This window comes from Neoarius graeffei, chromosome 14 (genome assembly GCF_027579695.1).
Source record: "Neoarius graeffei isolate fNeoGra1 chromosome 14, fNeoGra1.pri, whole genome shotgun sequence".
Taxonomy (NCBI): domain Eukaryota; kingdom Metazoa; phylum Chordata; class Actinopteri; order Siluriformes; family Ariidae; genus Neoarius; species Neoarius graeffei.
Window position 1 is genome coordinate 39439145 of NC_083582.1, and position 17297 is coordinate 39456441.

Below are 17297 nucleotides of genomic sequence, written 5' to 3' on the forward strand. Positions count from 1 at the left end.
CATTCATTATGAGTTGGAAAATTATCCATCCGTTGAGTTTCCTGACATCTCAGACTGCCTGCTGCTGCAGACATCGTTCCACACGGACACACAGATGGAAACCTGGAAAAGTATGGAGGAGTACAACTTTTTACATGTGGCTGGGTTAAAGAGCTGGAGATCAGGACACTACAAGATAAATCCTGTTTCGATTTTGCCCAGGTAAATAGGAGTTTCTGGGCTTTTGTACGTGTCTTTGCGATGGTTGCTAGGACGCTACAGGTTTTAGTATCGAGTGTAAACAAACCGCAGCCGCTCGATTCTCAATCTGCCCTGCTCTTTTCTTCCAGCAGGCATCGCAGATCTATATAATTTACCCACAAATGTATTTATTTATTTATTTATCTCTCTCTCGCTGTGTGTGTGTGTGTGTGTGTGTGCGGGTTAAACGTGACAAAATAAAGGCTTGTTCTTCTTAATTTACCAACAAATGTATTTATTCCACTTGAAAAGTATTCGGCAAACCAGCTACCGGATTTGGGACAGTACAGCATCCTGCACTATTTTGTATTTGGCTTCAGACTTGAACAAATTTCACAATCCACTAGATGGTGCTTCGCAGCCCACTAGTGGGCTGTAGCCCAGTGGTTGAGAAACACTGGTTTAGTGGGAATCTGTGTCCGTGTGTTGAATTGATTTTCACATCCAGCACCTGTGGCCTATTTGTGAGATTATATTAACAAGCAGTTTGTTGCTCTCACACTTATAGTGAGCTGTATGTTTATATGTATGTCATGCGTGAACAAAAGTGCCAAAGTCAGCTGCTGAAAAGCAGCCAAGCCTCTGTTTTTATTTTTTTTTTCACTAATGTGCTGTGGCACGGGATAAAATAAAACTCACGTGCAAATTCAACCTGAGTTTGCTGAATTTGTGAGCTGTCGTTTACTATAATGATGTACAGTGAATTTCACACTAACAGGGATGAACAAGTTGTGCTGGGTAGTATGACCAAAAACTTGTATCACATTATTTTTTAAGATTCTGGCAGTTTCATGGGATATCATGCTTTGTTTTCTTGCATGATTGAGCCTTTATATAGGTTTGTGGCTTATGCTACTGTCAGGAGTACAATATAAATAGTAGAATATAAAAACATTTTAATTTCATTATGTATATAACGAAGGCTTTGATTACTACAAGGTTTGCTTGGCTCCACAAAATGACACAGTATATGAAAGAATCCGTATGAAGGAATCAGTCTCCATGAAACAGTTGCAGAATGTGAACAATTTGAAAAAAGAAGGAATCCAAGGCACTCTTCGTATCCAACTATATAAAAAAGCCTTTATTTTACATGGCCATGTAAAATAAAGGCTTTTTTTATATAGTTGGATACGAAGAGTGCCTTGGATTCCTTCTTTTTTTTCAAAGGTTTTTGCATTCCCTATACCAAAGAGCACCTTCAATTTTTTTATTTTTATTTTTTCTCTCTATTTTCATCAATTCCTGAGCACTTTGGATTTTTTCTCATCTTATGAAGAATGTGAACAATTTTTATTGTGCAAACTGCAACATGTTAAAAATAGAAGTTAAAAATAGTTATTTATATTTTAACATTGCTTCCTTCTCAAAACAAAATAGAGACTAAGTTGTGGGTAATTAATTGTTTTTATAAAGTTATAACTGTTAGTATGAAGGGTACGAGGAGTCCCCTTTAAATACACTCTGCGCAGTGCTCTGTTGCGGGTCTAGAGGCCGTCACGTATCCCCCCTTCGCTCTGATCGCCGTGCACTGTAACTCTCAGGGAAGACTCGCACGCACGCGTTGTATTAACGTTTGATGGTCGGCATGCCTGACGCTTGGGGGTGTCTTATGCCGGCACAATTATCATAGTGACAAGAACCAATCACAGTTTCGCACTCAGGACACACAACATAGCTGGCTTTCAAAAAAGCTGCTGGAGCATGGTCTGTCATAGATGCCCAAGGGTCATACAGAACAGGGTGACTCTCCATAATCAACCTCTCCTCCATTTTTACGTTGAATGGCAGGCTGGATCTGCACCCACCCCACTCTTTCGGGATATTTCCATAAACACGATTTGATTGTCTGGTGCCTGCACTGCCGCTTTAAAAGTTGAACTTTTCTCAACTTCTACTGCAAGCAATGTAAACAACACGAAGCACTGCAGTTTTGAAAAGCATCTACTGACAGAAATGGTATGCGCCCACCCCCAAACTGTCAAAACCACCCCATGTCAAAACTTTCAGCGCAATTATTTCATTCAAGCACAGAGCAGGTGAAGATAATCCACTTGACGAGGGATTGCTCGATTTGAGCTCTCATGCTTTCTGTGCTTGCGAGTTTCACGTATGTGCATGTGAAATGTTAAAACTTGCAGGTTTATATTGCTCAACATCAACCAGGGAGGGTGAAGCTAATCACATGTTTCCTCCGAGGCATATGACTCCAACTAACTGCATCTTTTCAAACTGCTACTTAAGACAAGGCATAACACACTCCGAGGAAAGCACTGTCCACCCACTTCCGTATGCATGAGCTCACAGAAGCTCATGCTTGGCTAGCTTTGCTGTAATTGTCAGGGGAGAGAGAGTATGCCACCCCCTCCGAGAGCACAGGCCACTTTTGCTCTCCCAGCCATCTGAGGCATCGATCTCCAGATGATTGGGCGTTTCAGGAGCATGTCCTCTAGTTTTGACATTAATGTAACACCATAGGTGTCTTCCATTAGATAGCAGCTACCTTACACATGGTTAAAATGCTTAAATATATATTGCTCAATTTGCCTTAGAAATAAAAAAATAAAATAAAATAAAGACATTCTTTAATGTTGTCAACCTTTGTTTTGTGCTTTTTAAAGTATAGGTTCAGGCTCCGGCATAGCCTTAAACGTATAATTTTGGCATTGGTATTGGAAAAAAACAAACAAACGATACCCACCTCTACTCTTGTCCGGTGTTTTTGACTCCTGCTTTGATCTTGTTGTCATCCTGGTTTTTGTCCCTAGTTTTGACTGCCAGTCTGCTGATTGCCTGAGTTCTGCCTGTTTGACCACAACTTTGCGTCACGTGATGGATTTATTTCTCTAATAAACTATCTAAGGGCGGCACGGTGGTGTAGTGGTTAGCGCTGTCGCCTCACAGCAAGAAGGTCCTGGGTTCGAGCCCAGTGGCTGACGAGGGCCTTTCTGTGTGGAGTTTGCATGTTCTCCCCATGTCTGTGTGGGTTTCCTCCGGATGCTCCGGTTTCCCCCACAGTCCAAAGACATGCAGGTTAGGCTAATTGGTGACACTAAATTGACCGTAGGTATGAATGTGAATGGTTGTCTGTGTCTCTATGTCAGTCCTGCGATGACCTGGCAACTTTTCCAGGGTGTACCCCGCCTCTCGCCCATAGTCAGCTGGGATAGGCTCCAGCTTGCCTGCGACCCTGTAGAACAGGATAAGCAACTACAGACAATGGATGGATGTATAAACTCTCTAATTACTGCACTTGCATCCATCTTATTTCCACTGCGACCCTGACCTCTGACAATATTATATAACTTGCTGCCTATTGAAGAGTTCCAGCTGTTTCAGCTTTGCTACGCTATGGTGCTATATGAAAAATTCATACCATATGTGAAATTAAAACCAGTATACTGGCTGAACTGGTATACCACCTCGCACTATGGACTAAGTCATAAATTCATTTGCTATCCCAAAAGCAAGTCAAAGCTGCAATGTGATCGCCCAATCCCATGGCTTAAAAGTAGAAACATAATTTAACACAAAAGGGTGACAAGCTAATTATGTGCATTAGCACAGAGCAGAGGGAAACTGTCAGGGCGTTCAGAGATGGCCCAAACATCTCAGCATTTCAAATGTTAGAAATGCTAACATTTTGATAGACAATGAGGCCAAATTAATTTTTTTTTCATTTTTTCATTCTTTCATTATAAATATTCTCTTACAATTCTAATTTGGCTTCATTTTCTATCAAATTTGCTTCAGAAATGAAAAGGTTACTGTCCTGAAAACATTAAAATCGAGTTATCCAATGAGATTTTTTTGTTTGTTGTCTCTAGGCTGAGAAGAGTTTAGAACCGGCTCACTCATTGCTTAGGACTTCATTACCGGGACAGAAGGCCATGGCAGTGTATGTTTATGTAGGAAGTGACAGATCAATTAACAAATCAGATTTTGATTTATAGTGGGAGGGACCAAAAATTGATCACCCTAGGCCTTTTCAAAGGCCAATGCTAGCTTACCCGTGAGTCGGTGTCGTCAGCACAGCAGTGAAGTCACCTTCCAGCCGGTGTAGCACTCATCAGTAGTGTTAGCGAATGCTAATAAAGCTATTGGGAGCAAGTAGCACAGGCTAATGACCGAGAAACTAAGATTTCTATCTCCAGACTCTTTTTCCATGCACGCTCGCTACAGTATTTTTCACTCAGACTTAAGTATTCATTTCCCTCTGTAATTTACTTAGTTACTTTTAAAATCAACATCGACAGCTACACACAGTGGCGCTACCTGGCAGCCTGCTGCTAATCCCTTACAAAATCCTTTACCCTGTTGCATTTTTGCTGTGTCTGGCTAAATTTTGACGGAGCTGAAGTCCCAGCTCTAATAGTAACAGTTCACCACTGGTACAGAGAACTAAGTAAATTGAAGAGGTACAGGCAAACTCCCTTTCCTCTTCTGTAAGGATGTAACCAAATACAAATCTATTATTTGGAATTAATGGATATCTTCGAAATGGATACAGATACAAATAGGAGACGCACTGTTATTATTATTATTATTTTCTAGAAAGTTTGCCAGAAATGTGCACAGGGCATCTGTTCGAGGTTCAAACGGTCGCTAGAATTTGCCGGATGACATGCTCAAGGGGTCTAAAATGTCTCAAGGTCTAACGAGAGAGGCATTATGTTGGCAATACTGACCTCAGGTGGTGTCTCTGAGTACTCCTTCACTCTCTCCACTGCAACAATGTTGCTCTCAAGGTCAGACGTCATTCTCACCATCCAGTTCAAGGACATGGTGACCTGTTGAACAGGGACAGTGAAAATCAGTCACTACGCTGTCTTTAACGTGTGATACGAAGGCAGCAAGTAAGACTAAACAAACGCTGTATCAAAATAAAGGGAAGTCTGACATGAGTGGATTTTTTTTTTCTTCCCACAAAGAGGGTGATGAGTTACACAGCTGTAAAAACACTGCAGCACTAATGTCTTGAGGCTAATTCTTTTATTGCCTTCGAGCTAAAAAGTCATCGTTGCAGAACTGATGACAGTATGAATTGTGACTAATATATGACAGTGTGATGAATATATTTAGGCAGGTGATCGCATACTGTATGTTAGGATGTCTTGATGAAAGCAGGATGAAGAAAACAAAATTCGAGTGAATTTCACCTTTGTGACTATGACAAGTGAATGATCAAGGTATGCACGAATCAGAATGAGCACCTTTATACACTGCCCCACTTTTCTCATAGTCTGGAACAATTTAATGCTGCTTTCATAATGATGTCTACAACACTGGTGGACATGTTTAACACATTTGTTTATGCCACATCTACGTACAGACTTGAGAAATTTGGAATACTACTGTTCAAAAGTTTGGGGTCACCCAGACAATTTTGTGTTTTCCATGAAAAGTCACACTTTTATTTACCACCATAAGTTGTAAAATGAATAGAAAATATAGTCAAGACATTTTTCTGGCCATTTTGAGCATTTAATCGACCCCACAAATGTGATGCTCCAGAAACTCAATCTGCTCAAAGGAAGGTCAGTTTTATAGCTTCTCTAAAGAGCTCAACTGTTTTCAGCTGTGCTAACATGATTGTACAAGGGTTTTCTAATCCTCCATTAGCCTTCTGAGGCAATGAGCAAACACACTGTACCATTAGAACACTGGAGTGAGAGTTGCTGGAAATGGGCCTCTATACACCTATGGAGATATTGCACCAAAAACCAGACATTTGCAGCTAGAATAGTCATTTACCACATTAGCAATGTATAGAGTGGATTTCTGATTAGTTTAAAGTGATCTTCATTGAAAAGAACAGTGCTTTTCTTTCAAAAATAAGGACATTTCAAAGTGACCCCAAACTTTTGAACGGTAGTGTACCTACCCGTGCAGTGATGCTGCATACACAACACAAATACATTTTCATAAGTGCTCACATTCATGTGTTTGCACATTTACTACATGTACAAAAACTGCTTTACAAAACTGGTTTTGATACCGTACCTGCAGGGCATAAGTGACCGAGAGCCCCACCAGTCCTTCGCTGAGGTTGTCCTTCCCGATCACGGCAAACAGAGCAGCAAAGAGCACGATGCAATTTCCAATAAACTCAATCCGTACCCCCAACCACCTGAATCCAACAAAACACACCACTGTCATGACACAAAGACACATGGCTTTCAGCATTAGCTTTCACATGAATGGTGGGTTAAATAAGCATCACTGGTGGTCTTGCCGAAGACATTACTGCAAGTCAAGAGAAAATTTGGCAAGACTGAAACTGAACATCTGCAAATAATCATGCATCCAGAGGGAGTGAGGCCAGACCTACCTGTTGGAAACAATACCAGGGTAGTAACTCTTTTGGTTCTCATCCACTTTCATATCACTCCCGAGTACAAAAGAAGTGTTGAGGCCGTATGCACGGATCACGCTAGTGCCAGTGATGGTCTCTGAAAAATTAGAGTATATAGGGGACCTACTGACTGACTCCAGTCTCTTTAGCTGCCGTGAGGTGGCTACATAAAATCTCTAGAGAGGAGATGAGAAGGAGAGAGAAAGACAAACAGCAGGTTTAACAGCTATGTGACTACAATACAAAGCAGAAATGAAACAACGAGTGCACAGATAGTGGGGTGAGGATTCCAAAAATGCTATATTGAATCAGCCATGTAAATATGAAATGAATGTTTAATTTAGTGCGGCACAGTGGTGTAGTGGTTAGCACTGTCACCTCACAGCAAAAAGGTTCTGAGTTTGAGTCCAGTGGCCGACTGGGGCCTTTCTGTGTGGAGTTTGCATGTTCTCCCTGTGTCCGCGTGGGTTTCCTCCGGGTGCTCTGGTTTCCCCCACAGTCCAAAGACATGCAGGTTAGGTTAACTGGTGACTCTAAATTGACCGTAGGTGTGAATGTGAGTGTGAATGGTTGTGTGTCTCTATGTGTCAGCCCTGTGATGATCTGGTGACTTGTCCAGGGTGTACCCCGCCTTTCACCCGTAGTCAGCTGGGATAGGCTCCAGCTTGCCTGCGACCCTGTAGAACAGGATAAGCGGTTACGATTAATGGATGGATGTTTCATTTATTCATTTTCTATCCTGCTTATCCGTTACATGTCACAGGTGAGCTGGAGGCAATCCCAGCTGACACTGGGTGAGAGGTGGGGTACACCCTGGACAAGTCACCAGTCTGTCACAGAGAAACAGACAGCCATTCATACTCATGTTCACACCTATGGAAAATTTAGAGTAGCCAGTTGAACTAATCCGCATGTTCTTGGACTCTTGGAGGAAACCCACTCAGTCATAGGGAGAACATGCAATAGGACTGACAGGTTCAAACCCGGAACCCTCTCTAGTGAGGCGACAGTGCTAACCACTGCACCACTGTGCCAGTCTGTGAGGAGTTCAGATGTTCATTAAAAAAAATTGAATCAAACTTTTTCTGGTTAAAGACACAGCACAACTTTGGAAATAGTTTGGACATGACCATGTCATCTGTTTCACAGGTGAAGCAAATTATTTATAATAAGTCTTATTTATCCATCCATCCATTATCTGTAGCCGCTTATCCTGTGCAGGGTCACGGCCAAGCTGGAGCCTATCCCAGCTGACTATGGGCGAGAGGCGGGGTACACCCTGGACAAGTTGCCAAATCATTGCGGGGCTGACACACACAACCATTCACACCTACGGTCAATTTAGAGCCACCATTTAGCCTAACCTTCATGTCTTTGGACTGTGGGGGAAACCGGAGCACCCACAGGAAACCCACGCAGACACGGGGAGAACATGCAAACTCCGCACAGACCCTTGTCGGCTGCTGGGCTCAAACCCAGGACCTTCTTGCTGTGAGGCGACAGCGCTAACCACTACACCACCGTACCGCTCTTTTTTATAATCATTGTGCTAAATAATACACTAATTGCCAGTGCTGAAATATCTGCACGTGCTTTCTGGAATCCTCTCCGTTTTAGGTGACAATTATTAAACAATACAGTAAAAACGATGTAGCATCATAAACTTATTGTGTATTCGATTTAGCTTTTAACATGAATGTAGATTAAGACATTAAATAAAAAGGTTACTCAATACATAATAATAATAATAATAATAATAATGAGAGAATCTGGATGATGTAAATTTCATGCAATGCTGAAGCCAAACGAAGAGCAACATGTGAAGAAGGAAAGAATCATAAAGGAGGCTGGAGAGTAAGTCATGTGAATGTGGTATGGGCTTGCAAGATTTGGAACAGTTATACTGTACAACAGAGGCACATATGGACATTTTGAAAAGCCCCTACATAGTTGTTGTTAAAACACTTATTGGAAGGGTATTGACCCCTACCACTGTCTCAGACAGGCCCCTTCGCATAGCATTAAAGATGTTAGAATTGGTGGTCAGTTTGGATAAGGGTTAATATGACTGTTATTTTCTGTTGCTCTTTTCAAAAAAGCTTTAATCAAATCTACTACAGTGTTAAGCTCTCGGAACGAGCAAACGTCAAAGAGAAGCATCAGATCTAAAACAGTCAATTACTGATCACAACTATCCCAGCTGATTCTTCCATTAACTACATGCCAAGTAGAATAGAAAAGCCAAACTATCACTGCATGAGATGATGTTAGTATGATTGTAATGGCAAAGCACTAGTGTTAAATATACAGGCTCTAAATATTCGGGCTCTAGGCACGATCGAATTGAGATCAGAGTACAAAAGCAACATATTAGACGAATCAAACCTGAAAAAAGGATATGATAAATTATTTTCTACATCACAACTCCCACAGCAGACTAAACCCACAAACAGCTGTTCTTTATGCATCATTAGCATACATATGTTGATTGAATTTAATCTCACAATCGGAGCAAATTAGTACCAATCTCTGTAGATATCAGTGACTTCTAATAAGTCAGTTAATTAAAGATGGGTTTTATGGTGCACTTGTCTGCACTACTTGGAGTTCCCATTCCGGCTGGATAAAGAACAACTGATGATAAACACTCCCAAATGACTAAACCAAGCAACCAAACTACAGCGTGTACTACTACGACAATGGCAATGTGACTACGTCTACTAGAACACTAAGCAAAATGACACACGTTAGCATGCTGCATTAATGAGTTAATGTTCCTATTTACCTGGACCCACCAATAGAACATCATTAACGGCACTATGACTATGATGAACACAGGGGTGAGGGCAGAGCACATGACCAGCACAGTGACTGTATACCAGAAAGTGCGCATCCAGATATCAATATTTTCTGGAATGAAAGAGTCTATTGTGTCCACATCTTTGCTGAAGCGATTCAACACGCGCCCTGAGGGGTTGGATTCAAAAAAGGCCTGCGGCGCCCTCAGAACAGCACCGAGCATGTGGAGGTGGGTGATGTGGGCAGCCTTCAGCATAGCATAGACCCGGCTCAGTAAAGAGTTGCCCAGAATCAGCGCACCTGTGTAGAGGGGAGGGGAGATTAAATCAGCTGATCAATGGACTCACATACCCGTTTGTTCACTCCCCGGGACTAAAAAAACATGGACATTTATCCAGGGGTTATTGTCTGCACAGGGACAGAGGTGTACTCGGTGTTCAGGTTTTCAAAAACTCATCAGTATCTCAAAAATCTCTAATCAATACTACAAAAATTAGTAATAACCCAAGGGGATGCTTGAGAGCGTTTTAGGTTGACTGCTATAATGTGCTGGAGAGATCTGGAAGAAAGACAAAGGTAGTGTAAAGCATCACAAAAAAAAAAAAAATCTGAAGTCTTGTTGGTACAACCCCGATTCCAAAAAAGTTGAGACAAAATACAAATTGTAAATAAAAATGGAATGCAATGATGTGGAAGTTTCAAAATTCCATATTTTATTCAGAATAGAACATAGATGACATATCAAATGTTTAAACTGAGAAAATGTATCATTTAAAGAGAAAAATTAGGTGATTTTAAATTTCATGACAACAACACATCTCAAAAAAGTTGGGACAAGGCCATGTTTACCACTGTGAGACATCCCCTTTTCTCTTTACAACAGTCTGTAAACGTCTGGGGACTGAGGAGACAAGTTGCTCAAGTTTAGGGATAGGAATGTTAACCCATTCTTGTCTAATGTAGGATTCTAGTTGCTCAAATGTCTTAGGTCTTTTTTGTCGTATCTTCCGTTTTATGATGCGGCAAATGTTTTCTATGCGTGAAAGATCTGGACTGCAGGCTGGCCAGTTCAGTACCCGGACCCTTCTTCTACGCAGCCATGATGCTGTAACTGATGCAGTATGTGGTTTGGCATTGTCATGTTGGAAAATGCAAGGTCTTCCCTGAAAGAGACGTCGTCTGGATGGGAGCATATGTTGCTCTAGAACCTGGATATACCTTTCAGCATTGATGGTGTCTTTCCAGATGTGTAAGCTGCCCATGCCACATGCACTAATGCAACCCTATACCATCAGAGATGCAGGCTTCTGAACTGAGCGCTGATAACGACTTGGGTTGTCCTTCTCCTCTTTAGTCCGAATGACACAGTATCCCTGATTTCCATAAAGAACTTCAAATTTTGATTCGCCTGACCACAGAACAGTTTTCCACTTTGCCAAAGTCCATTTTAAATGAGCCTTGGCCCAGAGAAGACGTCTGCGCTTCTGGATCATGTTTAGATACGGCTTCTTCTTTGAACTATAGAGTTTTAGCTGGCAACGGCGGATGGCACGGTGAATTGTGTTCACAGATAATGTTCTCTGGAAATATTCCTGAGCCCATTTTGTGATTTCCAATACAGAAGCATGCCTGTATGTGATGCAGTGCCGTCTAAGGGCCCGAAGATCACGGGCACCCAGTATGGTTTTCCGGCCTTGACCCTTACGCACAGAGATTCTTCCAGATTCTCTGAATCTTTTGATGATATTATGCACTGTCGATGATGATGATATGTTCAAACTCTTTGCAATTTTACACTGTCGAACTCCTTTCTGATATTGCTCCACTATTTGTCGGCGCAGAATTAGGGGGATTGGTGATCCTCTTCACATCTTTACTGCTGAGAGCCGCTGCCACTCCAAGATGCTCTTTTTATACCCAGTCATGTTAATGACCTATTGCCAGTTGACCTAATGAGTTGCAATTTGGTCCTCCAGCTGTTCCTTTTTTGTACCTTTAACTTTTCCAGCCTCTTATTGCCCCGTCCCAACTTTTTTGAGATGTGTTGCTGTCATGAAATTTCAAATGAGCCAATATTTGGCATGAAATTTCAAAATGTCTCACTTTCGAGATTTGATATGTTGTCTATGTTCTATTGTGAATACAATAATCAGTTTTTGAGATTTGTAAATTATTGCATTCCGTTTTTATTTACAATTTGTACTTTGTCCCAACTTTTTTGGAATTGGGGTTGTACATCATCCCTCAAAACACGTCCAAAGGCAAACATATGAATGCTCCTCTGCATCCGATCTGATCTGAGCTCCATTGTCTGAAATGAAAAGTCGACTCTACAATTCCAACTAATGACTGCATTCTCTATCCCATTAATAATAATAATAATAATAATAATAATAAAATGCTGATGTAATGTCATATTATGGCCACCAGGGGTCAGTAACATATCAGAAGTCCTGCTAGGCTGAAATCCTGAGGCTGAGGACACATCATGAGTCAGCGCGTGAGAGAGAGAGAGAGCGAGCATGCAAGCAAACTGGCAAGGCAGGAAGTGGGCAGGCAAGCTGCTGGTGGGGAGAGAGGAAATAAACACTTGGTTAGAAAGGGGAGGCAAGAGAGCATGAGAGGGTGACAGAAAGATAAAGACAGTAAGAGGAAGTACTGTATAGGAGAACTGAAAGGAAAAGAAAGTGAGGAGAAAGGAAAGGGAAACCGCAACGAGAACTTTCTTTGCCGTAGGCTTTGCTGCATGCCAGGACGCAAACCCTTCGATTTTGAAAGGAGGAAGACAAATGAATATATTATTTTGTATTCCGTCAGTTTCGCTAATGTTGTGAAAACCACAATACCTGCACAAAGAAGTACATTATAGCCAAGGGGCCAATGACCACAGCAAAGATGGGGGTGCTGGAAATGATAACAATCACGGTTGAGAGGGAGGTAAAAAAGGTGCCCAGGAACATGAGGATAGTGGAGGGCAGGACCTCGTCAATCACGTAAATATCTTTGGAGAAGCGGTTGATGATGCGCCCTATAGGTGTCGTATCAAAGAAAGACTGTGGGGTGTGAAATTTGTTGTCCAGAAGGTTCTGGTGCAGCTTGCGGGCAGCCTGAATTTTCCCCATGGCCAGAGTAAAAGAAGAACACAAGACCAGGAGGCCTGCCACAGAGAAAGGAAGGGAGATGAGATACACTATGCAGACCTGTAGGGCAAAGAAGGTTAGGGAGCACGTATGGGGAGAGAGGAGGTATAAAAGAATAAGAAATGTAGGTTATGAGGTTGGATATGGGTGCATGATGGCAAAGAGAAACAATCTCCAAAAAAACCAAACACATATGTATTTGTGCTGCATAAAACAAACAAACAAACAAACAAACAACAAAAAAAAACATGGCGTGTCCAGTTGTAGTAACACTGAGGCGAGTGCGGTGCTGTAGTCGTGATGGCTCATGATTAATTTGCACTTTATTAATTTAGGAAATTCAGTCTGTTTTATTTAATACTACTGGTTAAAAATGAGACGTGATGCTGTTCCTTTTACAGAAAATGCTTAAATATTATGCAGTATTATTCAACTTGACTATTGTCTTACAATAGTGCTTACAGAAATACTCACTGACCACTTTATTAGGAACACCTAGTAACACCTGCTCATTCATGCAATTATTCAGTCAGTACGTTCACAAATATCAGAATGGACGAGGAAAAAAAAAAAGTGCGCTGATGGGCCTACAGAAGTCCCACATTTTGTTCCACTTCCGTCAGCCAAAAACAGGAACCCAAGGCTATGGAGGACACAGGCTCACCGAAACTAAATTACAGAACCGTCTCCCGGTCTTTTTCCAATCTTGACCTGTTGAGTTTGTGAGCCTGTGCTCAGTGTAGCCTCAGATTCTTGCTCATGGCTGACAGGAGTGGAACCTGATATGGTCTGCTGTTGTGGCCCATCTCAAGATTCAGTGTGTTAGCCCATGTTTACATTAGACCGTATCAGCGGATCATCAGATTAACGTTTTTAAAACGATTAGTGTGCACACAGCAACACCAATACACGATTTGCGTGCACACAGCAATACCAATACACGGATACGCTCGGCTCTGCAGGCATCCTGCGCTCCAAATCACTCCGCCCTGAACAGCGAGTGCCCTCTGGAGGGTGCGCACTCCGGCCTTGCGCAGCTCACAGAGTGCGCGAGTGAAGTGCACAAGCTGTGATTCGGGACTGAGCCGCTGTGTGTGTGATCCCAGCGCATATCACTTACCACTTGCAAGTGGAAGGATGGCAAGCCTAAAGACAATCATAACTACACAATGGGCAGTATTTGCATCAGTATTTGCAGTATTTTCATACTTTTATACTCTTTAATGAAAGGTGATACAAGGCGGAAGTCCGCGCCGTTTTTCAGCAGTCGCGTCACATGACCAACGCCAGCGAATCAGGAAGGTGGATGTCACAGTGACGTTGTCCAATGAGACGCCAGCCAGAGCTCAGCACAGCGTATCCGCGTATTCTCAATGTTTACACAGCACCGGAGCTGACACGATCTGGATTGAATACGTGGACGCTGGCGGATTCCCGTTTCCCAGCGTTTCCAGGCGGTTTAATGTAAACAGACAGTGCATCCGCGAAGAAAACGAGACAGATACGGTCTAATGTAAACGTAGCCTTATACGTTCTGAGATGCTTTTCTGCTCATCATGGGTGTAAAGAGCAGTTATATGAGTTACCATAACCCTCCTGGCAGCTTGAACCAGTCTGGCCAGTCTTCTCTGACCTCTCTAATCAACAAGTTATTTTTTTTCTTCCCCCACACCCAAACCCATCTGTAAACTGTTGATTGTTGCACATAAAAATCCCAGATCAGCAGTTTCTGACATTCCAAAACAGGCCTGTCTGACACCAACAACCATGACATAGTCAAAGATCACATTTTCCCTCGTTCTTATGTTTGATATTAATATTAACTGAAGCTCTGTGTCTGCATGATCTAATGCACTGCTCTGCTGCTGCTTGATTGGATAATTGCATGAATGAGGAAATGTACATGTTCCTAATAAAGTGGTCAGTGAGTGTACATGTGCACATTAAAAGAGTTTTAGAATATTAATAAACTGAAATGGGCATCCTGGAGATGTTGAGGTGATGATGTTACCTGTAGCACCACCATCCTGCCCTACCAACACCACAGAAAGATAATAATAAATGATTCCATTGCATATATTAAGATTCTGAAAAGCATAACATTTGTACTTTTTTTCTTTTCGGTTTTGACTAAACATTTAAAATATGTTTAAATATTTCGGAGATCAAAATCAATAATTATCAATCAAACACTTCTGACCAATTTGCCAGCTCGCTCAGTATAACGCCCTGTGCTACATGTGGAAGCCACCTGCAGATGAAATCAAGTACCACGGTAATATGTAACCTGGGCCATACCTTGTGTAATGCCCAGTGCTGCATACACCCCCACTCTCATTGGTACATTGTCGTTTGTCGTGTTGCTCTTGGTGTCATTAGTCCACACGGTGAGCCAGATGTTGGCTCCGATAGCTGCTGCACTCTGAGCGCCATACAGGAAGCAGATGAAAATGGACATCAACAGCCCCACAGCTTTCACATACTCCCAATAAACCTTGAGTTTCACCTAAAAAAAATGAAGCATGTAGTACAACACAGTGTAAATATACTGGAGCTCCAATTCAGCCAAGCAGTGACCTGTTCGCAAACTGACAGGGCCTCTTTATTTCTAGTATATAAAGTATAATCTTCCACATCCTTTTTGAATTCAGAATTAATAACAAAATGACAATATCAAAGTTCAGTACAAGTTTTGATTAAAACAAAAGGTGAGGGAAGCACTGAGCACCGACCCGGCCTGTCTCCGCAGTCTCAGCCTGGATAAGCTTCTCTACTTTGGACTCCTTCTCCTGTGGTGGCTCGCCATGCTTTCTCTCGCTTAAGCGCCGTTTGCGTACTGATTTCGTCCTTGGGCTCTCCAAATCATTAGACATGATGCTCATTTGCCTGTAAGAGCAGACAAAGAACCAATACTGAGAACCAGACTTGTAGTACTCGAGTCCAGGACTCGTACTTGAGTCCGACTCGTGCCCTAATTTTAAAGAACTCGTGACTTGACATGGACTTGAGCACTGATGACTCTGACATGGATTCGGACTTGTGCATTAACTGCATTCGGACTTGTAAACTGGAGATGAGGACTCAGATTTTTTCGGATCTGGAGACGAGGACTCGGATCTGGGCGGCACGGCGGTGTAGTGGTTAGCGCTGTCGCCTCACAGCAAGAAGGTCTGGGTTCGAGCCCCGTGGCCGATGAGGGCCTTTCTGTGTGGAGTTTGCATGTTCTTCCCGTGTCCGCGTGGGTTTCTTCCGGGTGCTCCGGTTTCCCCCACAGTCCAAAGACATGCAGGTTAGGTTAACTGGTGACTCTAAATTGACCATAGGTGTGAATGTGAGTGTGAATGGTTGTCTATGTCTATGTGTCAGCCCTGTGATGACCTGGCGACTTGTCCAGGGTGTACCCCGCCTTTCACCCGTAGTCAGCTGGGATAGGCTCCAGCTTGCCTGCGACCCTGTAGAACAGGATAAAGCGGCTACAGATAATGAAATGAGATGAGATATTTATATCTACATTAATTTTTATACTAATTTTGTGCAAGAGAACACACATTCATCTGTTCATAGGTCATGTAGAGGAACAAACTAACATTTATGGCGCTAAAATGCCTGGAGAGAAGCCCCTAGGATTGTCCGCTTTGCTTATACAGACTTCTCGTGTAGTGGGGAAAAAATGCACTGCTATGTGTTCCATATGTAGAAGAACTATCAAGGAGACGATGGGAACGACTTCGAACTTCAATCGTCATTTGGTAAGACTCCACCCAGAGAAGGAAGTGACACGCTATGTTCATTGCTCTGTTGATAGCGGGGTTTGCTTGCTGACTGATGAACTAGCAAGTGTTAAAGGTGGGGTATGAGATTTTTTTTCAGGAGTATTTTTTACCATATTGCTTGAAAAGCTCCTCACACCCATGTTGCAAGCAGTACAATAGAAGGTTTGACCCAAAAACGAAATATTTTAATCCAGTCTACAGTGTAAAATAAAGGAAAAAGGCCATCAAATCCTATCAAGGTACCACCTCAAAATGATTGGATACTGACACATCAATCAGACTGAAGCCCGTGAGCAGCCCGTCCCTTCTGTGTGTGTGTGTGTGTGTGTGTGCGCGCATGTGTGAGAGAGCGAGCAGCCCCTCCCCCAACCCGCGCTCAGCAGGGAGAGACAGAAATGCACAGAAAAAGGTCCCTCCAAACAATGGGGATTTACACGAAAACGGAAGGAGATATTCACAAAATTCTTTCACAGTGAGCGCCACAAGGCTCTCCTGAACACACTGATATAATGTTTTTGTCTGTAGTGCAAAAAATGAGGTCACTAGAGTGAGTTAAAAACGAGTGACTTTTCTGCCAAGTTTATAATGGCAGTCTATGGGGCTGGGCGCCTGTCCTCTCCTCACTTTCAGGCTTCTCATTCAAAAACTGCAAGTCCTATTGTGTAGGTAGACACATTGTGTGAATCAGCACAAGTGTGGCTACTACTTTTGAGAAAATTGTGTGTGTGGAGTGAAAATTGGGGCTGAAAACACAGTTTAAATGAGAAAGTTTGAGCTATTTTCCCAAGCTCTCTACACTCTAACTTAATGAGACGCGGGGGGTGGGAGCATGGCGAGGGCGGGCTTGTTTATTTTCAAAATATGGCTTGCAGGAACCGTTATTCCAAAATCTCGTACCCCACCTTTAACCCTCTCTCATATTATCTGCCCTGTTGAGAGTGGGCGGAGCTTGCTGAGCAATGAACAAGCTTTTTATTTGTAGCCTATTAA

General features: G+C 42.4%; 1 protein-coding gene across 2 annotated transcripts in view; it reads right to left on the reverse strand.

Moving 5' to 3' along the window:
- abcc3 (ATP-binding cassette, sub-family C (CFTR/MRP), member 3) overlaps positions 1-17297 on the reverse strand; it is a 139911-nt gene that overhangs the window by 9720 nt on the left and 112894 nt on the right. The window contains exons 21-26 of one of the 2 annotated variants that reach the window (XM_060939630.1): positions 15267-15420; positions 14833-15040; positions 9381-9694; positions 6572-6771; positions 6244-6370; positions 4929-5030 (exon numbers count right to left, since the gene is read on the reverse strand). In XM_060939630.1, coding sequence (XP_060795613.1) covers positions 4929-5030; positions 6244-6370; positions 6572-6771; positions 9381-9694; positions 14833-15040; positions 15267-15420 — 1105 coding nt within the window. Of the gene's footprint in view, positions 1-4928; positions 5031-6243; positions 6371-6571; positions 6772-9380; positions 9695-12240; positions 12552-14832; positions 15041-15266; positions 15421-17297 lie in introns of both variants that reach the window. The other variant, XM_060939631.1, reaches the window with a different exon arrangement.